Source organism: Hyperolius riggenbachi, chromosome 3, assembly GCF_040937935.1.
Source record: "Hyperolius riggenbachi isolate aHypRig1 chromosome 3, aHypRig1.pri, whole genome shotgun sequence".
Lineage (NCBI taxonomy): Eukaryota > Metazoa > Chordata > Amphibia > Anura > Hyperoliidae > Hyperolius > Hyperolius riggenbachi.
This window is the reverse complement of record NC_090648.1, coordinates 497,456,996-497,482,044: the sequence shown is the minus strand read 5'-3', so window position 1 is coordinate 497,482,044 and position 25,049 is coordinate 497,456,996. Positions and strand designations below refer to the sequence as shown.

Sequence of the window (25,049 nt, the reverse complement as noted above, 5' to 3'; positions counted from 1 at the left end):
AGTATGGCGGTGCCCAAATCAGCCACTACGAGGCCAAGGCACAATGCCAAAAGTATCTGCTTCGCCCCTCCCCCCTGGGCCCATGGTGGGTGTGGCTTGCGCACTCGTCTGCTGGCTCCTCCTGTGTCCACCGCGTGTAGTTCCGTCAGTGCATGCGCGGGGTCATGTGGTACAGGCACTCACGGTGGCAATTCGAAAATACGCCTGACACAGGAGTAGGCCAGGAGACACGCCAGTGTAACAGGTGAGCATGCAAGTTTGAGACCAGCCGGGGATCCGCCAGTTGTCGGGAATCGAACGCCGTTACTGCCGCACACCCAGTCTAGCCCTTTTTGACTGATATTTCTTCCAGCATGGCAAATTGATCATTTGGAGTTATGTAAATGCAGAGCTTATGCCTCTGTATGGATAGGTGCACAGCTGCAGGCAAACACAGCTATATAACAAATGTTCAAATTAGAAAAGCCAATGCCAAAAGCATTAGTTCTAATTGTCACTAAACAAGTCGCTTTTAGAATTTACCATACAAGAAGACCTCGTGTATAAGTCGACTCCAATATTCAACCCTCTTAAAGAGAACCCGAGGTGGCATTTCATTACGTTAGTGGGGCACAGAGGCTGGTTGTGCACACTAACACCAGCCTCTGTTGCCCCATCGTGTGCCTCAAAGACCCCCCTGCTCGCCACTATACCCCCGCAGTGCTGGCGACACGCAGCACTTCGCCAGCACAATGTTTACCCTAGCGCTGTCTGTCAGCGCCGCTCCCCCGCCTCCCCCGCATCGCCGCTACCCACCCGCGTCCCTTCCCTCCCGCTGATTGGAGGGAAGGGACACGGGCGGGTAGCGGCGATGCGGAGGAGGCGGGGAAGCGGCGCTGACAGACAGCGCTAGGGTAAACATTGTGCTGGCGACGCGCTGCGTGTCGCCAGCACTGCGGGGGCTATAGCGGCGACGCCGGCGAGCAGGGGGGTCTTTGAGGCACACGATGGGGCAACAGAGGCTGGTGTTAGTGTGCACAACCAGCCTCTGTGCCCCACTAACGTAATGAAATGCCACCTCGGGTTCTCTTTAAGCTGCAATTTTTTTATTGACTCAAGTATAAGTCTGCCCAGCAAAGTTAATGGCTGCACTTGGGGCTTAGGAGGGGTTAAGGACTGCACTGCATACAGTATTGCAGCCATTAACCCCTCCTGTCCCTTTAAGTGCAGCCAATACCTCCTCCAGGCCCCCAAATGCTGCGATTATTCACTCCCCTTCCTGCAGCCCAGTATTTTTCCCCTGCCTCTTTCCTTGCTGTGGCCGGGACTTTCAGACCTGTGTTATCTTGGCATTTCCTTAGTATCACTTACCACTGGGTAACATGCTGCAGATGGGAATGCCACTATTAGTACACACATTACTCAGTGTGCTCAGTGCTGCCTGTGACTCGTGTATAAGTCAACCCCTCTAAATATTTAGGTCTGATTCACTTCATAAAAGTAGACTTATACTCAAGTATATACAGTAACAATTTCAGTTTTATTTTATCTCTGGTCTGGCTGTTTCCTGTGCTATGGGCCATATCCTCTCCTGCTGGCCGATGACAGCCTGCGGTGCGATGCAGCAATCGCGTGCTTCCACCTCGCTGTTTCCACCTCGCTGCTTCATGGAAAATGGAAATAGAAAAAAAGAAATAACACAAGGGGGATTTCCAAGTGATAAAAAGTGAGGATTTGAGCGGACGTTCTTGATTGTATTTGCAGACACCCGTTCCCCCGAGTGTTCAACGAGTGCAATAAGCGTGAGCTGGACCGGTTCCTGCGCTCAGGAGGGGGGATGTGCCTCAGCAACACCCCAGACACGAAGACCCTGTATGGGGGCGCACGCTGTGGAAACGGCTTCCTGGAAGAAGGGGAGGAATGTGACTGCGGCGATCTCGAGGTACCATATACTGTGCTGTGATTTATATTGGAGAATGTTTTTACCGGGGCTGGTAACTGCTGCGGATTCACATCCACTTTCTGTACTGCCACCTGCAGGATGTGATTGATATTACAGTTTGACCATATGATGGGTTGTATTCACTGACTGTCAGTAAAGTAAGTGAATGTGTCCCTATCTCAGAACTATTATGATTAGAAAATTTAACGACTCAGTCCAAACAAGATTTTTTTATATATTAATTCCAATTTTATATTATTTTGCAAGCGTCCAGGAGCTCCAAACAATGCTCAAAAGCAAGCAGTTGGTGTGCCAAGGTCCTCACTCCGGTACCTGGGGGTCACAGCAATGAATATTCCACGAAGGACCGGCACCACACAAAGTAAGTATAGCTCTTTAAGGCTTTATTGATGCAGGCATGACGACAACAACAAACAGTTGTTTCGGCCTCCTCAGGCCTTTCTCAAGTTGTAAAATGGTCATATGACCATTTTACAACTTGAGAAAGGCCTGAGGAGGCCGAAACAACTGTTTGTTGTTGTCGTCATGCCTGCATCAATAAAGCCTTAAAGAGCTATACTTACTTTGTGTGGTGCCGGTCCTTCGTGGAATATTCTTTCCAATTTTATATTAAATGAATTATACATACAACATTTTTTGTAAAAGAACAGCCTAGTGTTTGCAAAACAAAATAGAAAACAAAATGCCTTCAGACTGAGTTGGGCAACAGTGTTCTAGCAATAGAGGATGCAGAGGCAGCGACTGCACCAGGGCCCTTGGACTAGAGAGGCCCATCAGAAGCCCTCTTCAGTTGCTGTATTAGTTTTCCATTTTTACTATGGTGGTAATGATAACCTCTATATGTAGTTTGGATAGTGGTAATCATTAACAAACTGTTTCACTCCCTGCTTACACCTCTCTGACACCGCAGCTGTCTCCTCCCCAACTTGCACCTCTCTGACACTGCAGCTGTACCCTCCCCTGCTTACACCTCTCTGATACTGCAGCTGTCCCCTCCCCTGCTTACACCTCTCTGATGCTGCAGATATCCCCTCCCCTGCTTACACCTCTCTGACGCTGCGGCTGTCCCCTCCCCTGCTTACACCTCTCTGATGCTGCTGCTGTCTCCTCCCCCTGCTTACACCTCTCTGGCCCTACAGCTGCCCCCTCCACTGCTAATACCTTTCTAATACTGCAGCTTGGTAGGTTTTGGTTCTCCATATCAATTGCTTGAAGGGGGCCCAAAATAAAACGTGCACTGGGGCCCCTTGCTCTTTAGCAACGCCACTGGTTGAAGGGCTAGGTAAGGAATGAACATGCAAGTGGAGATGGCTCAGGATGGAAGTGGGGAGTTGTGAATTGATGTCACAAACTTGGAGGGTACTAGAGTAGCGCTGCGCAAACCATCTGCTGATAGGTCAGAATTCTTGTGCTGCCTTCACACTTATTCCCTCAATTTCTAGTCCCGTTTTCTGTATTTTTTATATTCCTGGTTCTTGCGTCCAACAAGTGTATCCATGTTTGTAGCTCCTTTACTAAACCACTGTATACCCTGTTATTGAATGTCACCCTTGTTGCTCAGTCGTTATGGCAACAATTCGGGGAATGAGTGCTGTACAGGCAGGCTGTCTGGCTACAGAGCAGCATTCACTGCTCAGAGAGGTGGAGGGATGACAGGTTAGTGCGCGAGCAACTGGCAACCAGTAGGTGGTAACAGGGGAGTAACTATGGATCATCTTGCAAGGGTCATAAAACAAGTGCGGGCATCGCCCGCCATTAAAGGACAACCGAGGTGACATGTGACATGATGAGATAAACGTGTATGTGCAGTGCCTAGCACTAGTGTTGGGCGAACAGTGTTCGCCACTGTTCGGGTTCTGCAGAACATCACCCTGTTCGGGTGATGTTCGGGTTCGGCCGAACACCTGATGGTGTTCGGCCAAACTGTTCGGCCATATAGCCGAACTAAGAGCGCATGGCTGAACGTTACCCGAACGTTCGGCTAGCGCTGTGATTGGCCGAACGGGTCACGTGTAGTGTTGGGCGAACATCTAGATGTTCGGGTTCGGGCCGAACATGGCCGCGATGTTCGGGTGTTCGAGCCGAACTCCGAACATAATGGAAGTCAATGGGGACCCGAACTTTCGTGCTTTGTAAAGCCTCCTTATATGCTACATACCCCAAATTTACAGGGTATGTGCACCTTGGGAGTGGGTACAAGAGGAAAAAAAAATTAGCAAAAAGAGCTTATAGTTTTTGAGAAAATAGATTTTAAAGTTTCAAAGGGAAAACTGTCTTTTAAATGCGGGAAATGTCTGTTTTCTTTGCACAGGTAACATGCTTTTTGTCGGCATGCAGTCATAAATGTAATACATATAAGAGGTTCCAGGAAAAGGGACCGGTAACGCTAACCCAGCAGCAGCACACGTGATGGAACAGGAGGAGGGTGGCGCAGGAGGAGAAGGCTACGCTTTGAGACACAACAACCCAGGCCTTGCATGAGGACAAGAAGCGTGCGGATAGCAATTTGCGTTTTGTCGCCATGCAGTCATAAATGTAATACAGATGAGAGGTTCAATAAACAGGGACCGGAAACGCTAACCCATCACAGATGTTCATTGTTCATGTTACTTGGTTGGGGTCCGGGAGTGTTGCGTAGTCGTTTCCAATCCAGGATTGATTCATTTTAATTTGAGTCAGACGGTCTGCATTTTCTGTGGAGAGGCGGATACGCCGATCTGTGACAATGCCTCCGGCAGCACTGAAACAGCGTTCCGACATAACGCTGGCTGCCGGGCAAGCCAGCACCTCTATTGCGTACATTGCCAGTTTGTGCCAGGTGTCTAGCTTCGATACCCAATAGTTGAAGGGTGCAGATGGATTGTTCAACACAGCTATGCCATCTGACATGTAGTCCTTGACCATCTTCTCCAGGCGATCGGTGTTGGAGGTGGATCTGCACGCTTGCTGTTCTGTGTGCTGCTGCATGGGTGTCAGAAAATTTTCCCACTCCAAGGACACTGCCGATACCATTCCCTTTTGGGCACTAGCTGCGGCTTGTGTTGTTTGCTGCCCTCCTGGTCGTCCTGGGTTTGCGGAAGTCAGTCTGTCGGCGAACAACTGGCTAGAGGAGGGGGAGGATGTCAATCTCCTCTTTAAAGTCTCCACAAGGGCCTGCTGGTATTCTTCCATTTTGACCTGTCGGACTCTTTCTTCAAGCAGTTTTGGAACATTGTGTTTGTACCGTGGATCCAGAAGGGTATAAACCCAGTAATTGGTGTTGTCCAGAATGCGCACAATGCGTGGGTCGCGTTCAATGCAGTCCTAGGCCGAAGAGGTCATAGCCTAGGGTCACAAAAACCTGTTTATTTGGGCTATTTCAATGGTAGTGATGGTGACGTACATAAATCTCAGCTATGGCCGTTAGCAACGTCTGAATTTCACGAAATGTCTCATGCAGGTAGAAGACATATTGTTAGACTTGGATTCCAAAATCTCACACCATTTCAAAGGGCAATGGCTCAGCAGTGGCAAAACTCACCAGTCATGATCCCCCTAAGGGTCCCTACAATGCTAGAAAATTTGGTACTGCTGAGCCATTGCCCTTTGAAAAGATGTGAGATTTTGGAAAGTGAAATAGGGAGGCAATGAAAGTCTATGGGGGATTTTACCAATTTTGGACCCCTGTAACTCTGGTTTGCAGAGATGTAGGGACCCCATCTTTTGAATCCAAGTCTAACAATATGTCTTCTACCTGCATGAGACATTTCGTGAAATTCAGACCTTGCTAACGGCCATAGCTGAGATTTATGTACGTCACCATCACTACCATTGAAATAGCCCAAATAAACAGGTTTTTGTGACCCTTGGCTATGACCTCTTCGGCCTAGGGGCCCGAAACTCACCAGTCATGTTCCCCCTAAGTGTCCCTACAATGCTAGAAAATTTGGTACTGCTGAGCCATTGCCCTTTGAAAAGATGTGAGATTTTGGAAAAGTGAAATAGGGAGGCAATGAAAGTCTATGGGGGATTTTACCAATTTTGGACCCCTGTAACTCTGGTTTGCAGAGATGTAGGGACCCCATCTTTGGAATCCAAGTCTAACAATATGTCTTCTACCTGCATGAGACATTTCGTGAAATTCAGACGTTGCTAACGGCCATGGCTGAGATTTATGTACGTCACCATCACTACCATTGAAATAGCCCAAATAAACAGGTTTTTGTGACCCTAGGCTATGACCTCTTCGGCCTAGGACTGCATTGAACGCGACCCAGGCATTGTGCGCATTCTGGACAACACCAATTACTGGGTTTATACCCTTCTGGATCCACGGTACAAACACAATGTTCCAAAACTGCTTGAAGAAAGAGTCCGACAGATCAAAATGGAAGAATACCAGCAGGCCCTTGTGGAGACTTTAAAGAGGAGATTGACATCCTCCCCCTCCTCTAGCCAGTTGTACGCCGACAGACTGACTTCCGCAAACCCAGGACGACCAGGAGGGCAGCAAACAACACAAGCCGCAGCTAGTGCCCAAAAGGGAATGGTATCGGCAGTGTCCTTGGAGTGGGAAAATTTTCTGACACCCATGCAGCAGCACACAGAACAGCAAGCGTGCAGATCCACCTCCAACACCGATCGCCTGGAGAAGATGGTCAAGGACTACATGTCAGATGGCATAGCTGTGTTGAACAATCCATCTGCACCCTTCAACTATTGGGTATCGAAGCTAGACACCTGGCACAAACTAGCAATGTACACAATAGAGGTGCTGGCTTGCCCGGCAGCCAGCGTTATGTCGGAACGCTGTTTTAGTGCTGCCGGAGGCATCGTCACAGATCGGCGGCGTATCCGCCTCTCCACAGAAAATGCAGACCGTCTGACTCAAATTAAAATGAATCAATCCTGGATTGGAAACTACTACGCAACACTCCCGGACCCCAACCAAGTAACATGAACAATGAACATCTGTGATGGGTTAGCGTTTCTGGTCCCTGTTTATTGAACCTCTCATCTGTATTAAATTTATGACTGCATGGCGACAAAACGCAAATTGCTATCCGCACGCTTCTTGTCCTCATGCAAGGCCTGGGTTGTTGTGTCTCAAAGCGTGGCCTTCTCCTCCTGCGCCACCCTCCTCCTGTTCCATCACGTGTGCTGCTGCTGGGTTAGCGTTACCGGTCCCTTTTCCTGGAACCTCTTATATGTATTACATTTATGACTGCATGCCGACAAAAAGCATGTTACCTGTGCAAAGAAAACAGACATTTCCCGCATTTAAAAGACAGTTTTCCCTTTGAAACTTTAAAATCGATTTTCTCAAAAACTATAAGCTCTTTTTGCTAAAAAAATTTTTCCTCTTGTACCCACTCCCAAGGTGCACATACCCTGTAAATTTGGGGTATGTAGCATGTAAGGAGGCTTTACAAAGCACAAAAGTTCGGGTCCCCATTGACTTCCATTATGTTCGGAGTTCGGCTCGAACACCCGAACATCGCGGCCATGTTCGGCCTGTTCGGCCCGAACCCGAACATCTAGGTGTTCGCCCAACACTACCTAGCACACAAATAACTAGGCTGTGTTCCTTTTTTTCTTTCTTTGCCTGAAAGAGTTAAACATCAGGTATGCAAGTGACAGTTTCTGTCCGGGACTGATAAAGAGGAACTGTTGCAAAAATTTTAAAATTTAAAACGCATACAAATAAGAAGTAGGTTTCTCCCAGAGTAAAATGAGCCATAAATTACCGTTCTCCTATGTTGCTGTCACTTACAATAAGTAGTAGAAATCTGTGATTACCGATAGATTTTGGACAAGCCCATCTTCTCATGGGGGGTTCTCAGGGTTTTCTTTATGTTTAAAAGCACTTAGTAAATGGCAGTTGGTCCGTCCAACTGCCAAAATAGCGTGCAGCGAGCAGGGAGGCTGGCCAGCATCTTTGTATAAATCTTTTTCAGGCAATGTCTTTATAAAGAATAAAGGCCATGCTGAGAATCCCCTGTGGAGAGATGGACTAGCCCAAAACCTGTTGGGAATGTCAGGTAATTTCTACTACCTACTGTGAGTGACTGCAACATAGGAGAGAAGTACGGTAATTTATGGCTCATTTTACTCTGGGAGAAATGTACTTCTTATTTGTATGTGTTTTACATTTTAAGATTTTCGCGACAAGTTCCTCTTTAAGTAATTACAGCCATAAAACACTTTCCTGTCAGTAAATGGCTCCTCAGAGCAGGAAAGAGATAAAAGGGATCAATAATTCATAGATTTGAGCTCTGGCATACTTCAAAGAAGGTGTCATTGAGCAGAGACATTGAAACAGTAAAAACTTAAAAACCAGATTTAAATATAAAACAAAAGTTTGCTTTCCTAAAACAGAAAGAATTTGCGATAATTCAGGTTGGAGTGAGCTCGAGATGTCTCCCAGGCACCACTGCTGAATATATGCAAATTAACCATTATAATAATAATAATATAAAACAAAACTGTGGGATATCTAAAAAAAAAGGTCATTTTTAGGTGAAGGAGAATAGATACAATTGGTTTTCTCACCAGTTTATTTTCAACTCGGATGTCCTTTAACAAGTGTAGCCACAAAAACACCTGATCTAAATGATGGACCCCTTTATCGGAGGGAGTGACGTAGTAGTTGGGGTCCCCTTACAGCTCTGGGCCCCCCTGCGGTCGTAGGGGCTCCTCCCCTGTGGTTACACCCCAGGTACAGTGGACTCGTCTGTAGCTCACCATTTAGAGATCCAACAAAGTACATCTCAGCATCTAGTGCTTGGTCATGTCAGCATAAAGTAAAGGCTCGTACTCACGTGCAGACAATCTGCCCAACTATCGTTCCAGCGTGTCTGTTGGATGATAGGTTGGGCGTGTGTACGGGCAATCAGCCACTAGATGACTAATTGACAACAGGTGGTTTGCCCGATCCAACCAGCAGATCTACTGACTAACTATCGAGCAGGTTGCCCACCTGTGTACAAGTCGATTGAACGACTTGTTGTTTTTGAATGTGGGGTATGGTGCTGTATTTTTTGCCTTAACCCTCCTGGCGGTTTGCAAAAATCCGCCAGGGGGCAGCAAATGCGTTTTTTAATTTTAATTTTTTTTTTGTCATGTAGCGAGACAAAGTCTCGCTACATGATAGCCGCATCCCCCCAGCCCCTCCGATCGCCAAAGAAAGAAAGAACGGGATCTCCTGGAGGGCTTCCCCCGTCGCCATGGCTGATCCGGTGTAAACAACAAGTCGTGTGGTTGGTTGGTCAGTTGGTCCTGCATTAAGTTGCACATGTATACATACCTTTATTTGGAAAAAATGTTGGAGATTAATTAAAGCATATAATCTTTACATCTCTATCACTGTTTCAGCTTATCTTCTGTTGATTCCACAGACTCTCATGCATTGTCTTTTTTCCCATCTCCTCTCTTTTCCCAGCAATGTGACAATCCGTGCTGCAATGCCACAACCTGCACACTGCTGCCGGGGGCCGAGTGTGCCCATGGGACCTGCTGCCACCGCTGCAGAGTAAGACATCTCTAGTTTATGATCCGGGTACAGGAGACACCCGGCGTACAGCTGACAGCCGCAGCCAATGTTATTGTATGATGAGCCCGTAGATAATGCGGCCTAATGTGAACCATATGTGTTGGATAATCCGCTCTCTGTCGCATTCCCGCTCAGCTCCGGCCACCTGGGTTCCCGTGTCGGAAGACTTCCAGAGCCTGCGACCTGCCAGAGTTCTGCACCGGACGTTCCCCCGTGTGTCCGCCTAACTCCTTCCATCTGGACGGCACCGCCTGCCAAAACGGCGACGCCTTCTGCTACAACGGGAGGTGCCTGACCCACCAGCAGCAGTGCAAGCAGCTCTGGGGAAGCGGTAAGACATGCAGGGGACATGCAGTATGCCGAATTATTGGGGCACGTGTATGTATTACCATCGTTTATGCAAATTATGTAATGGGAATTGCGCGAGTAGCGCAACTCCCGTTATTTATTCACTTTGCATGTAACTTGTACGAGGGGCTATCATAAAGTTTTGATTATCACCCGAATGGTATATTAAAGGGAACCAGAGATGAAGCACCCTCATGTATTTTACTATATATATCAGTTGGAACATTAGAGAAAACACCTACCCTGCTTTCTGTTTCATTCTGCACTGCACAGTTTGCTTCTAATCAGCCCTGATAAAATCCCCCACTGAGCATTCAGTCTGGCTTTGCTCAGGAATATTTATAGCTCAGTCTGTGTTCTCTGGTGTCTTTTCAAGTCCAAGCCTGCCCCCTGCTGGCTCTGCTCAGGAATCATGATAGCTGAGTCATTACAGCAAAGCCAGACTGAATGCTCAGTCTGAGATTTTATCAGGGTTGATAACAAGCAGGCTGAGCAGTGAAGGATGAAACAAAGAGCAGGGTAGGTGTTTTCTCTAATGTTCCCACTGATCTATATGGTAAAATACATGAGGGTGCTTCGTCTCTGGTTCACTTTCATGACATTGCATGATGTTGAGAAAATCAGTTCATTGTATCCTTTATTTCTTTAACCTCCCTGGTGGTATGATTACTTCCACATTTTAGGGCTTAAAGGCAGTGCAATTTTTTCACAAGTTTTAAAACTGCTCTAAAAGCAGGGAAAAAAATCATACCACTAGATAGATCTATGGCAGCCCTGCATATAATAACTCACCTTCCCTGGATCCAGCCCTGCAATTCACACCCAGTCCACCGGATGGCACTTTACCCCTATAGTGAGATCGTTATCCATAATCATGACGACAGACGGCAATCTCAACAGAGGGATGGAGAGCCTCCGTGGACCGGAAGAAGAATGGCTGCCAGCATCTGGATCTTGGGGAGGTGAGTTACAAACGCCTGTTGCACACAGGCTCTGCATATACCTCCTGGCCGCTAGCACGAGTCAGGCTCGGGGTTACCCCTCTGAGCTGCAGATTTCTGGCCTGAGCCTGACTTGGGGTTACCACTAAGGTGGTTAAGGCTGATTTGACACATCTAGCGGTACTATCGCCCTGCAGCAAAATAGCCCGGGGCAGGACGATCACACCACACTACTACCCCTTTCACATTACCCTGAGGCAGAATGCGCCAACAGGCTAAAATGCCTAGCACTGCCCCCTGAACAGTGAGGTGGTCTCTGCTTGACAGGAAGTATGTCACTGTTTTTCCTGTACATTGCACTGTACATTGCATGTGCGCTGCACCCCTGCCGCAATAATCTATTATAGATTGTTGTGGGGCCATAGACTCCCATGCAAATGCCTGCCGCATGGGTAGTCTAGCTAGTCTCATTGAGACTAATGGCCACTGCAACAGGGGGAGGCAGAGGAGAATATTCTGCTGCTAGGCAACGCAGTATGGGCTTGATTCACTTAACCGTGATAACTCAAACATCAAACCTTATCAAAGACATCACACCTTATCAAAGTTAACATGCCTTATCAGAATAGCACAGCGAGCGCTATGAATCCGCAGGGGCTCAAGGCAGGATGAGTGCCATTGCCAATTAGTAGGCATACATTTGTAGCGCTCGCTATGCTACTCTGATAAGGTGTGATATCTTTGATAAGGTGTGATATTTGAGTTATCACGGTTTATTGAATCAAGCCCTATGTGTTAAAGGAGCCTTACAGATTGTGCCAGAAGTGACTATAGTGTGAGATGGTAAAGATTGAGGCTTGCGGCGTGATAAAGTTCCTGCAAGGGTAATAGTGCCCGGCAAATTCATGGTGAGATGATGCCTGTTTATGGAAATGATTGCCCATCTTATGACACTATTGTGGGGTGGAAAAGGAATTTCCAAAATGGTCACATGTCCCTCACATTTGCGCCAAGACCTGAAAGACCATCATTGACAGACAATGCGGCCACAGTGAAAAAAGTGGAGTGTTCAATCTTGGAAGACAGATGAACAACCATCCAAGTGATCATGAATGAATTATGGTAGTAGTGTGTGATAATTTACACATGTTTAAGGTGTCTACACGCTGAGTTCCAAGTTTGCTAACCCCTTTCCAGACACAAACACAGTGCGATCATTCAGGGCAGGTGTTGGAACAGGATTAAAAGTATTTTTTAGGTCAGGCACTATTACCCTTCAAATGCAGGAACTTTATCACACTGCGAGCCTCAATCTTTTTCATCTCACATTTTAGCCTGTTGAATGGGAGTCACAACACAAATAGCGGCAAAATCGCGATTTGCATTCGTAGTGTGAACTAGCTCTCAAGCTGCTTATGCCTGGTACTACACCCCTTTAAAACTAAGCTTATCACCTACCCAAATGCCTAGGTCCTGACATCAAACTGTGGGAGCCTTGTTGCACTGTGGGAAATAACAGTTGTTTCCAACTGCCAAGCAACCAGTATCTCCCTCTGTGTGTAGGTATATCTATAAAAATTTGTTTAGTCTATTGCAGTGTTAGGGCTCATTCACACCAGAGGCGCTTTTGGACTTTAAGCGCTGACGATTTTTCAAACGTGCCCTAAAAGCGGCTACACCATGCTTTCCTATGGTGGAGTTCAGATTGGGGCGTTCCGTCATTTGACATAAGCGCTGCATGGACTATTTTCAGGGCGTTTTGCCCTGAATGGAAGGTTTAGGAAAAACGCGAAACGCTCACAAAATCGCTTTGTGCATCGATTTCGTTTGTGTTTTTAAGAATAAATACATTGGGGTTGATTCACTAAACCGTGCTATGACAAATAGCACATCTTATCAGAGATAGCACGCCTTATCAGAGCTAACATGCCTTATCAGAGTAGTATAGCAAGCACTATGAACCCACAGCAGTGGCGGCGCCACGCTGGGGCTTACCCAGGCTTCAGCCCCAGCTGGCGACTCATTAGCCCCCCTCAAAGCCCCCCCCGCCGGCTGCCGCAACTTAGTACTAGAAAGTGTCCGACCCGACCTCGGCTCGTCATCTGTCTCTGCAGTGGACGGAGCCGAGCCTGGCTGCCTGGGAGAAGGGCGAGGGCTTGGGCTGGCAGTGGCATCCACCCCAGCAATCAGTCCCAGACTTCCACGGACTCCCACCCTGCTCACGCAGAGCGGCCCGCCCCAGGGGGTACGTACGTGGTGGCGTCTAGCGGCGTTATAAAAGTGTGTCACGCGCAGCCAGCTAGTTGCCGCCAACAGGAGAGTGTTTGCGTCACTCTCCAGACTCTCTCTGCGGCACGCCAGTCACGCGGTGTGACTCACACACAGGCCAGGCACCGCACCGACCCACGGACAGTGCACGGGACTGGAGGCTGGACTCTGGAGCTGCCGAGCCAGTCAGCTAGACAGCCAGCAGGACTTGGAAGAACTCCGACAAGGTGGGTGCGGTGGCTGTCCTCGCCAGCCAGTCAACTGCCAAATTGTTTTTCTGCCCCAGCCCCCAGGCCTCCTGAGCCTAGCACCAGCAGGCACACCACCAACAACCCCCAGGCCTGACTCTGGGGCCCCAGCCCGCCTACCAGTCCACCAGCCAGGCCTGAGCTGCCCTGGGGCCCACCACCGCCAGCCAGGCCTGAGCTGCCCTGGGGCCCCCCATCCCACCACCGCCAGCCAGGCCTGAGCTGCCCTTGGGCCCCCATCCCACCACCAGCCAGGCCTAAGGCCTTCCCACCAGGCCTGAGCTGCCCTGGGACCCCAATCCCACCACCACCAGCCAGGCCTGAGGTGCCCTGGGCCCCCCATCCCACCACCACTAGCAAGGCCTGAGGCCTTCCCACCAGGCCTGAGCTGCCCTGGGGCCCCCTATCCCACCACCACCTGCCAGGCCTTAGCTGCCCTGGGGGGGCCCCCAGCCTACCACCACCAGCCAGGCCTGAGCCCTTCCACCCAGCCCACCACCACCAGCCAGGCCTGAGCTGCCCTGGGGCCCCCAGCCCACCACCACCAGCCAGGCCTGAGCTGACCTGGGGCCCCCAGCCCACCACCACCAGCCAGGCCTGAGCTGCCCTGGGGCCCCCAGCCCACCACCACCAGCCAGGCCTGAGCTGCCCTGGGGCCCCAAGCCTACCACCACCAGCCAGGCCTGAGCTGCCCTGGGGCCCCTAGACCACCACCACCAGCCACGCAGGCCTGAGGCCTCCAGCCCACCACCACTAGCAAGGCCTGAGGCCTTCCCACCAGGCCTGAGCTGCCCTGGGGTCCCCCATCCCACCACCACCAGCCAGGCCTTAGCTGCCCTGGGGGGGCCCAGCCTACCACCACCAGCCAGGCCTGAGCCCTTCCACCCAGCCCACCACCACCAGCCAGGCCTGAGCTGCCCTGGGGCCCCCAGCCCACCACCAGCCAGGCCTGAGCTGACCTGGGGCCCCCAGCCCACCACCACCAGCCAGGCCTGAGCTGCCCTGGGGCCCCCAGCCCACCACCACCATTAGCCAGGCCTGAGCTGCCCTGGGGCCCCAAGCCCACCACCACCAGCCAGACCTGAGCTGCCCTGGGGCCCCTAGACCACCACCACCAGCCACGCAGGCCTGAGGCCTCCAGCCCACCACCAGTCAGGATTGAGGTGCCCTGGGGCCCCCAGCCCACCACCACCAGCCTGACTACATATACTGGGGAGAGCTATACGCCTGGCTACATATACTGGGGACAGCTATACACCTGGCTACCTATGCTGGGGACACTGGCTGTCTGTCATTACGTGCATTAACTGGTGAAAAGTTGTCTCTTATGTGCATTTACTGGGGAAACGCTGTCTGTCATTATGTGCATTTACTGGTGAAAAGCTGATTCTTATGTGCATTTACTGGTGAAAGGCTATCTGTCATTATGTGCGTTTACTTCATTTTTTTTATGTAACTACGTTAGCTGGTACAACTACATTACAGTTAGCCCCGCCCACACGACGTCATGACCACGCCCAATTTTTCGCCGCGCTAAGCACGCCACACATTGCCCCCGCCAAGCCCGGCCTGCCAGCCCTTGTGCCCCCTTTGAACCCCCCCAAAAATCTGAAGCTGGAGCCGCCACTGACCCACAGGGGCTCAGGGAAGGACAAGTGCCATTGCCAATTAGCAGGCTTAACTTCGTAGCGCTCGCTATGCAACTCTGATAAGGCATTACACGTTGATAAGGCGTGCTATTTGTCATAGCATAGTTTAGTGAATCAACCCCTATGTATTTATTCTTTTCCGGATCAAAGACTTTCTTATTTACGTCAGGGAGTGAATTAAAAAACTGCTCTGGAAAAGCGCTTAGAAACCTAGAATAGAAGCTTTTAACAAAAACGCATCGCCCACTCAAGCGCCGGGAAAGGAAAAAAAATGCCTAAAACAATTGCCAATGTGAACGGACATGCAATCGGAATGCAATGGGAATGAGGCCCTAGTGGGTGTGGTTATAGATAAGGGCATTTGGTGCTGCCTGTTTTTTTATGTCTGCCAGTAGTAAAGATGATGACCTGCAGGTTGATTGTGGATCAAACAAAATGAACCAATTTCACATGGTGAATATCAATCATTTCTTGATCTCTCTTCTATTTTCTAACTTCTCACTTTGCAATGTATTGATTGATTTTTTTCGCTTAAAAAATATAAGTCCAGTAATAACAGTGCTACTTCGTACAAAAAATGGAATTCCAGCTTGATGTGTGTCGGCCCTACAATGCCATGTATGTGATACAGGCCTTCCTTGTGCCCTTTAGGAGCTAAGATTGCCCCAGATGCATGCTTTGAAAAGATTAACGCAGCCGGTGACCAGTATGGGAACTGTGGGCGGGACATAAACGGTGAATACCGAAAGTGTGATGTTGGGTGAGTGTGTTGTTATTATTACTATTATTATTGATTGATACAGTGTCAGCATATTTCAAGCTGCTTTACATTTACAGCGGTATAGAAACAATGACATGATAAAAACAAGGGCAATACAGATAATACACAGTATACGGTATATCCACTAGGAAGTACATAGCAGAAGGGTAAGACAATAAAGCAATATTTGCAACATTTGGTGGGGTTGCCCTGTTTACACTCTATAGAGTACAGGAGTGAAGGGAGTTGGTAAGCTGTGGTGCCCTGACTAGAGAGTAAAGCATGAAAGCAATTTACAGTGTATCAGTAGCTGGATAACATGTTCTGGGGTATATTGTATATGTGCCTTAACTGTCGGGCATAAAATCAAAAATCAATTCTTTATTTTTATCTGGTAAACCAGTAATAAGGATACTAACCAGGCAATCCAAAAGTTAAAATCTCTATAACTTTTCTTGTTTATAAATGATCATTCCCCAGTTTACCTGACTCTTATTTGGTACATTGCCGCACAAAGGAAGTTGCAGGGGATGCTGGGTTGTCTTTTTTTATTTCCCCTCAGGCTTAAAGGGACTCCGAGCTCATCTAAAAAATTAAAGTTGTACTCACCAGGGGCTTTCTCCAGCCCAGTGCTGGTCGGGAGGTCCCACGCCGGCGTCCTGGCTCCTCTCCTTCTCCCCGCTCCGGAATGGCTGACAGGCCGCAGCCCGGGCGACACTCGGCCGAGTGTCGGGCTGCTCCTTCCGCGTATGACGCGGATTACGTCACACGCCGGCCGCCTCGCGTCATCACGGCGGCCGGCGTGAAAGTACTGCGCATGCGCGCTTTAATCTCGCATGGGCAGTACTTTCACGCCGGCCGCCATGATGACGCGAGGCGGCCGGCGTGTGACGTAATCTGCGTCATATGCGGAAGAAGCAGCCCAACACTCGGGAGGGCTGCGGCCTGTCAGCCATTCCGGAGCGGGGAGAAGGAGAGGAGCCAGGACGCCGGCGTGGGACCTCCCGACCAGCACTGGGCTGGAGAAAGCCCCTGGTGAGTACAACTTTCATTTTTTTGATGAGCTCGGAGTCACTTTAACTAATGTACAGAAGCAAATAAGGACAACCCAGCATGCCCTGCAACTTCATTTTTGCGGCAATGTACCAAGTAAGAGCCAGGGAAACTGGGGAATGATCATTTATAAACAAGAAAAGTAATAGTGAGTTTAGCTTTTGGATTGCCTGGTTAGCATCCTTATGACTTGTTTACCAGTTAAAAGTAAAGAATTGATTTTTGATTTTATGCCCGACCGTTACACTTTAAAAGGTGAGTTTGAAGGTTTCATTTGAAAAGGTTGTAATGGTGAGTGTCAAATTAAATGTGGAAGGGAGTTTCAAAGAAGAGTAGAAGATTGTGAGAAGTCCTACAAAATGGTGCGTGAGGAAAATACTAGAGACGATGAAAGAAGTTAATTTCCAGAGTGCAGATTACGGTTTGAGTGAAATCTGGGGAATAATTCAGCAATGTATTAAGGGATGCATTATAGAAAGCTTTGACTTTCTTTTCTGTACTATATACTGTATAGATGACGGTAGTTTTGTTTCCTATGCCTTGCCTTCCTGTAGGCATTCCAAGTGTGGGAAGATCCAGTGCCTGAGCTCGGCTGGCAGACCTGTAGAGCACAACGCTGTGGCCATAGACACCACTATCAAAGTGAAGGGGAGGCCGGTGCTGTGCAGGGGGACGCATGTCTACAGAATCACTGAAGAGGAGGACATGATGGATCCCGGCCTGGTCCTCTCTGGAACCAAATGTGGAGAGAATCAGGTCAGCCTCATTCATGAAAGAAGGCGGGGTTTCAGGCTGTGTTGCCAATCAGTTTATCCCATTTAGATGCCTCCCTTAAAGAACCTATTCATTGTTAAATTTGCAAGAGGTGCCCTCCCCTCCCCCCCCCCCCCCCCCATGTCTTTCTATTTTCCTCCCAGACTCGCCCCAGATATTAGTATTGGGTAGTCTTTGCCCCTCCCCCAAGGTCCACAGCTCAGCCCTCTAATTGCTGTGTCCATTTGATAATCTAACATCAGCCGAATAAATTCATACTTACCTTTTTCCAGATCTGCTTCGATGGACAATGCCGAAACACTTCCTTCCTTCAAGTGGAGGAGTGTGCCAAGAAATGCCATGGAAGAGGGGTGAGTCTGCCGGATGCACACTATTCATGTTTAGGACCCTTTTACACTTAATGTGTTGGTATGCGTTAGTACACGATGGTACGCGGGTTGTTTTTTTTTTGTGTGTGCATAGCAATGCATTGTGAAAAAAGCTTTAGCGTATAGTGGGATCTGAGCCATTGGGAAACATGGGCATTACTTTGAAAATCAGTAACTGATTAAAAGGACCCTTAGGCCCCTTTTACACTTAATCAGTTGCTCTCAGTTATAATGGAAAGAAAACTGATTTTCAAAGTAATGCCCATGTTTTCCTATGGCACCTTTCACACTTAAAGAGAAACTCCGACCAAGAATTGAACTTTATCCCAATCAGTAGCTGATACCCCCTTTTACATGAGAAATCTTTTCCTTTTCACAAACAGACCATTGTGGTGAAACCCCTTCCACAAGAAACCCCTCCCACAAGAAAAGTACAAAAAAAGGTCCTGGCAGTTTCCTGTCTGTGAACCTTGCTGTATTTTGGGAAATAGCTGTTTCCAACTGCCAAAAAAGCATGCAGCAGCTACATCGCCTGCCAACAGTAAAATGTTCACTGGAGTTCCTCTTTAACGCATTTTAACTGAAATCTTCTTCCCAATGTACTGCTATGGAAAAACTCGTACCAACGCACACTAACTGATTAAGTGTAAATGGGCCCTTAGGGATAGACAAAGAAGTAACTGACACGTTGGGGCTATTAACCTTCTTAGCGGTAACCCCGTGCTGGACACGGGGTAAGCCGCCTCGGAGGATATCTCAGGCACTGGTGGGGCGATTTTCATTCTGAAAATTGCTGTACGCGCAGCTAGCAGTTTGCTAGCCACGCGTACAGCTCGATCGGCGCCGCTGCACGCCGATCGGCCGCACGCAGCGGCGGAAGAGGGCCCCCCCGCCAGAGCCCTGCGCAGCCCGGACCAATCACTGCCGGGCAGCGCAAAGGGCTGGATCAGGTGCGCCTGACGTCAGGACGTCGGCTGACGTCCATGACGTCATTCCGATCGTCGCCATGGCAACAGGAGAAGCCAAACAGGAGATCGCGTTCTATACGCAATCTCCTGTTTGCTGTTGTTGCCGGCGGCGATCGGACTAGAGGGACACATGCGCCCTCTAGTGGTGTTTCATGTAGCTACCACTCGCGTAGCTACATGAAACAAAAAAAAAAATTACAAAAAAAGTGTAATGCAGCCTCCTTGGCGAAATAATTGTACCGCCAAGGGGGTTAAAGTCTTACAAAACTAAAGAACACTGGAGCATTAGGTGGTCATATCAGCACTGGGTGAGGTTGCTGTAGTACAGGGGGTGGCATTGAAGGAAGTCACGCAGCGAGCGGTGGAACGCAAGGAAGTGAGTGAGTTCCCCACTCGCTGCTGAATTGATTTTAAAAGAAACTAGCTGGAGGGGGAGGGTGGAAAGGAGCAGCCAGGTGCCGCTGTGCCCACTGCCTCCCTTCCTGCCTGCTACCCCCTCTAGCATGGCCACTCCCCCCCACCCACCCAGAGACAGGGCTGGGACACTGGAAACAGATCCGTTTCTGTGTCCACAGCTGTTTGTGAAGAGGGAGACCCATTTCTCCATTGGTTTCCACTACCCCTCCGTGTATCCGGGGTCCGTGAAAACCCTCCATTCAGTTTGTCAAGGCGTATCCCCCGGATCTGTTTTTGAGATGGGTGAAGACGGACGCTATTTTTAACATTTGTATCCGTGGCTCCGGTTTTAGTCTGGGCCCAAAAATGGAGCCACGGATACGTTTTTAAAACAAATGTGAACCGAGCCTTAAACAATGTTACATCATGGGGCATTACAACATAGTGATGTAACAATATAGGGTTAAGTATAGCAGGTGAGGCAATGAGTCCATATGATGGTGGAGAAGAGCAAAGGGGGAGGAGGGCCCTGCCAAATAGGCTTAGAATCTAAGGGGAGGGGGAAAGGGACACATAAGGGGGTGGGGCGTATTTCATAGGGAGGGGTTGTAGCTATGACAATGGTGGGTACGCAAAGGTGAAAAGAGTTGAAGGTAGGAGAGGGAGGGAGTTCCTTAGAGTAGTAGCTGCTCTGGAGAAGTTATATCCAAAGTAATTAGAGTAATGGATACATAGCATACAGGTAATTTGGTCAGTCCACTGGTAATTTGGGTGCCACCATACAGCAATGTTAAAGTGAACCTCCGGACTAAAAATCGACTCAGCAGCACTGAAAAGGCTTTGTGTTTCTTTAACAGTTTCACAGCATCAGAACTTTGTTTCTCTTATCCAAGCCTCATTTTTAGCTGCACAGAAGAAAACTGCCCGGGCTTTTTTCCCCTGATGCTGTGCAAAGCATGATGGGATTTCTGATGTTGTTGCTCTCGTTCTGCTGTTTCGGTGCAATTTTTTTTTTTTTTTACATTTTGAATTTGACATTTGAAGCCTAGCGTGTGCAGCTTGGAGGGGTTATCAGGACACAGGACAGTTGGAACTGTGTCTTATGCCCCTTGTCACCTCCTTTCAACCAAAAAGATGGCTGCCCCCATGACAAAGATGGCTGCCCCCATGAATCACAAACATTTGCCTGCTCTTTTAAAACAGGGTGGGAAAAAATTATATTACCCATCTATTCTAATTAACATAACTAATGTAACTTGATGACAGTATGTTTGTTTAGGCTGAAGTTCCCCTTTAAAGGGGCACTATGGCAAAAAAAATGTAAAATTTAAAATATGTGCAAAAATAGACAAATAAGAAGTACGTTTTTTCTGGAATAAAATGAGCCATAAAATTACTTTTCTCCTATAATGCTGTCACTTACAGTAAGTAGTAGAAATCTGACAGAAGTGACAGGTTTTGGACTACCGTAGTCCATCTCTTCATAGAGGATTCTCAGCAAGGCTTTAAGGGCTCGTTCAGACTGCACGCGTTTCCAGCCGCGTTTTGGAAACGCATGTAGGAGGCCGTCACGCACAACATCAGACAGTGCATAGAGTGCAATGTCTGATGTTCACACTGCATGCGTTCCGGACCTGTGCGGTCCGGGAACGCATGCTGCACGCAGATTTTGTCAAAACGCGCGGCTGTCCCATTCACTTTTCAGTGATGGGATCAGCCACGCAGCGCACACAAACGCGGATGGCGTGCGTTCGTACGCGTTCCGCATGCGTGGCCATCCGCATTTGTGATCTGAACGGGCCTTTATTCTTTATAAAGATATCCCCTAAAAAGGATTTAAACAACGATGCTGGCCAGCTTTCCTGCTCCCTACACAGTCTTTTGGCAGTTGGACAGAGCAACTGCCATTTACTAAGTGCTTTTGAAAATAAATAAATCCCTGAGAATCCCCTATAAAGAGATGGACACTAGTCCAAAACCCATCGCTTCTGTCAGATTTCTACCTACTGTAAGTGACAGCCACATAGGAGAAAAGTAATTTATGGCTCATTTTGCTCTGGAAAAAACGTGCTTCTTATTTGTCTGTTTGCACATATTTTAAATTTTACAATTTTTCGCCATAGTGCCCCTTTAGTTATGTTTATAGCAGGGCTTCAGCAGACTTTCAGCTGCCCAACCAGCTCCTCACTCAGTAACGGAGATGCGTGTCTGCTGCCACCTAGAGGATTTGTGGAAGTATCCAATTTTTTTTTTTCTGTGACATGAACAAATTACTCTTTTTGTAATTTCAAAAACTTTTTATTTTTTCATTTAGCAAAAACTTTTTTTAATGCATAATACAAGGAAACCAATTTTTTTGTTAAATATTTATAAAAAGCTGTGCCTGAACATGGACTGTAAACATTTAAAAACACTATCCTGTGTCTAAATATTCCTCTGAAAGTTCCTGAGTTCCTTCTCTGCATTACAGGTTTGCAATAATAACCAGAATTGCCACTGTTTGCCTGGGTGGAAGCCTCCGTATTGTAACCAGACAGGCAATGGTGGCAGCATAGACAGCGGACCAGTACCTCCCGAGGGTGAGTCTTCTGTTCCCCATCTGGTCAAGCTAGGGGGGTGCTGCCATGTTATGGGGGTGCTGCCATGCTACAGGGATGTTGCCATGCTACAGGGGGGGGCTGCCATGCTACAGGGGGGGCTGCCATGCGGGGGCTGCCATGCTACAGGGGTGCTGCCATGCTGTGGGGGTGCTGCCATGCTACGGGGGGGGGGGCTGCCATATTATGCAGGCGTTGCAATGCTATGGTGGTGCTGCCATGCTATGGGGTTGCTGCTATGCAACAGGGGTACTGCCATGTTATGGGGTGCTGCTATGCTAAGGGGGTGCTGCCATGCTATGGGGGTGCTGCCATGCAAGGCAAAAACAATGTAGTTTATTAAACTAATCCTTAGTAACTACTTTTCTTTTCCCTTTTAGCCCCGAGGTCTGTGGTGCTCTGGGTACTGATCCCATTCTCGTTACTGGCTGGGATTGCTGTCACGGTGTCACTCTATCTCTACAGACACAGGTGTCTGAGCAGGTTCCACAAACCAGACAGTGCCCCCGCAGCCAGCACTTTGCACTACAGGTAGGTAGACTTTTATTGCATCGTATAAATATCTGTGCAAAATAAAAGTCCAGCGAGCTGCCACAAGCTGAACTTCTCAGAACAGACACTCCTCGCAATGTAGAAATAAGCTTCAGCTCTATGAGGCCTCCAGATCAACTTCAAATTCCGCCACCAAACACCCTGTAAAGTGCAGGCTTACCATTGAAACAAAAAGATTATAAAGCTCAAGCGCATTCATATCAATATCCGTTTCCTTTTAAAGCATCCACATTTATTACTCACAAGAGTTCAGTACACATAAAAACAAATGTAAAGCATCACTTATTTCAGGATCCTACCCAATTAGTGATGGCCGCATAAAGATAACACAAAGGCACCATCAATCTGTCTACCATCTGCTCACCCGACAAGTTTCGCTGTTGCATCATCCGGGGTGCGACTTTTATTGTAGATTCGGTGTGTTTGTCCTCATATACTTGGCAGCCCCGAATTTCAATTATACTCGAAACAGATGGTCGGTCGGCCGACTAAGGGCCTGTACACACTGCTGCTCTTGCGCTGCGTTTTTAAAATCGCATGCACTTTTTAAAACGCAAAGCCTTCATGAAAATAAATAAATCGCATTGCACCAGTGTGTACAGGTCTTTACGATTTTCATGATTTTTCAACAGACCTTGCGATTAAAAAAACGCATTTTAAAAGCGCAGCAGTGTATGGCCTGATGTATGGCTGCCTTTAGTTCATCTGGACCCAAACCTGTTAGGCTAGTCCAGGCATGGGCAAACTTGGCCCTCCAGCTGTTAAGCAACTACAAGTCCCACAATGCATTGCAGGAGTCTGGCAGCCACTGTCATGACTCATAAAGGCAAATGCATTGTGGGACTTGTAGTTCCCTAACAGCTGGAGGGCCAAGTTTGCCTATGCCTGGGCTAGACACTGCCCAAATGTGATTGAGGCTGGGTGCACACATAACAGAGCATCAAAGGTCACATTTTCTGTCACGTGCGGTTTTTTTTTTGTGTCCGTTTTCAGTGCGTTTGCATTTTTTCCCCCGCATATGCGTTTTCTAGCATTTTATGTGTTTGTGGTTCGCAAATACAAAACGCATATGCATTTTGTATGTGTTTTAATGCGTTTTTTTATTTCGATTTATGCAAATCACTAGGAAGACAACAAGAAGCAGAAATACATCCCAAAACCTTTTTTTGGGGATATAAAAACTCATGAAAAACGCATACAAAACGCAAAACATTGCGTTCCCATTTACTTTCATTATTTTTAATGCATTTTTGAATATTATACAACAAAAGCAGCATTTTTAAAAACGCATGCATATAAAATGCATATGCGTTTTTTACATGCGTTTTTCATGCAGTCCATAGACTTCCATTAGCGGCAACAACGCAGCGTTTCTGGTAAGTGTGCGCCCAGCCTGAGAGAAGCTTCTGATTTTAGACCATAAGCATAACCAATACTTCTGTTTTCTTGTCTCCTAGTGACAGCAGTGATAAATGCAGAATCAATGCTACCTCCAGACCCAAGCCCCAGACACCCACGGTAAGATCTTGGCTCATGCTATTCTCTTTAGGGTATATTATCAGTAGGTATGGTCAGCAAGATGCCAATTAATTCCAAATCGATGCAGGTTTATACAGCTGCATTGATTTGATTGGTCATTTTTCAAGCTACATAAAATTAGCATGGAATTTGCATCAACTCAGAAATGAGAACGTGTAAAGGGTCTTTTTAGAGTAGTAAGAAAAATGTGTTAATATTACTTTCTTTCCTCGGTCATTATGTTAGCTCGGTCTCATGGTATCAGCGTTTATTCCAATAATAACCAATAAGATCTTACCCCATAAAATGGCTATTTGTGCATGTGTTTCATCTTATCAAGACTTTGCAAACTGAAGTTTTGTTCCGCCCACATCCATCTCTAGGTACCTCCCAGTAGTCCCCACCCATACACATATCTAGGTCCCTTCCAGTAGTGCCCGCCCACATACATATATAGGTCCCTCCCAGTAGTGCCCATCCACATACATATCTAGGTCTATCCCAGTAGTGCCCGCCCACATCCATCTCTAGGTACCTCCCAGTAGTCCCCACCCATACACATATCTAGGTCCCTCCCAGTAGTGCCCGCCCATATACATATATAGGTCCCTCCCAGTATTGCCCATCCACATACATATCTAGGTCTATCCCAGTAGTGCTCGCCCACATACATATCTAAGTACCTCCCAGTAGTCCCCACCCATACACATATCTAGGTCCCTCCCAGTAGTGCCCGCCCACATACATATATAGGTACCTCCCAGTATTACCCGCCCACCTAAATGATGGTCCCTCCAAGTAGTGCCCACCCACATACATATCTAGGTTCCTCCCAGTAGTGCCCGCCCACATACATATCTAGGTTCCTCCCAGTAGGGCTCGCCCACATGCATATAGTGATGGTCAAGTAGATGCAAATAACTTGGAGTTGACGCAAATTTATGCACATTTTTATGCAGCCTGAAAATGAACCAATCACATTTTACCTCAGCAGGATTTGATTGGTTCATTTTCAAGCTGCATAAAAATATGCATACATTTGCATCAACTCAGTTATTTGCATCTATTTGACCATCACTACATGCATATCTAGGTTCCTCCCAGTATTGCCCACCCACATACATATCTAGGTTCCT

The 25,049-nt window shown here is 47.9% G+C and overlaps 1 protein-coding gene across 1 annotated transcript in view; it reads left to right on the top strand.

Annotated features, from left to right (window-relative positions):
* Positions 1 to 25,049, top strand: part of ADAM19 (ADAM metallopeptidase domain 19) — a 129,650-nt gene that overhangs the window by 86,492 nt on the left and 18,109 nt on the right. Inside the window, exons 11-19 of the mRNA XM_068273102.1 lie at positions 1,744 to 1,921; positions 9,363 to 9,452; positions 9,609 to 9,804; positions 15,579 to 15,687; positions 17,295 to 17,496; positions 17,787 to 17,864; positions 21,717 to 21,825; positions 22,224 to 22,374; positions 23,853 to 23,913. Of these exons, the coding sequence (XP_068129203.1) occupies positions 1,744 to 1,921; positions 9,363 to 9,452; positions 9,609 to 9,804; positions 15,579 to 15,687; positions 17,295 to 17,496; positions 17,787 to 17,864; positions 21,717 to 21,825; positions 22,224 to 22,374; positions 23,853 to 23,913 (1,174 nt within the window). The remainder of the gene's footprint in view (positions 1 to 1,743; positions 1,922 to 9,362; positions 9,453 to 9,608; positions 9,805 to 15,578; positions 15,688 to 17,294; positions 17,497 to 17,786; positions 17,865 to 21,716; positions 21,826 to 22,223; positions 22,375 to 23,852; positions 23,914 to 25,049) is intronic.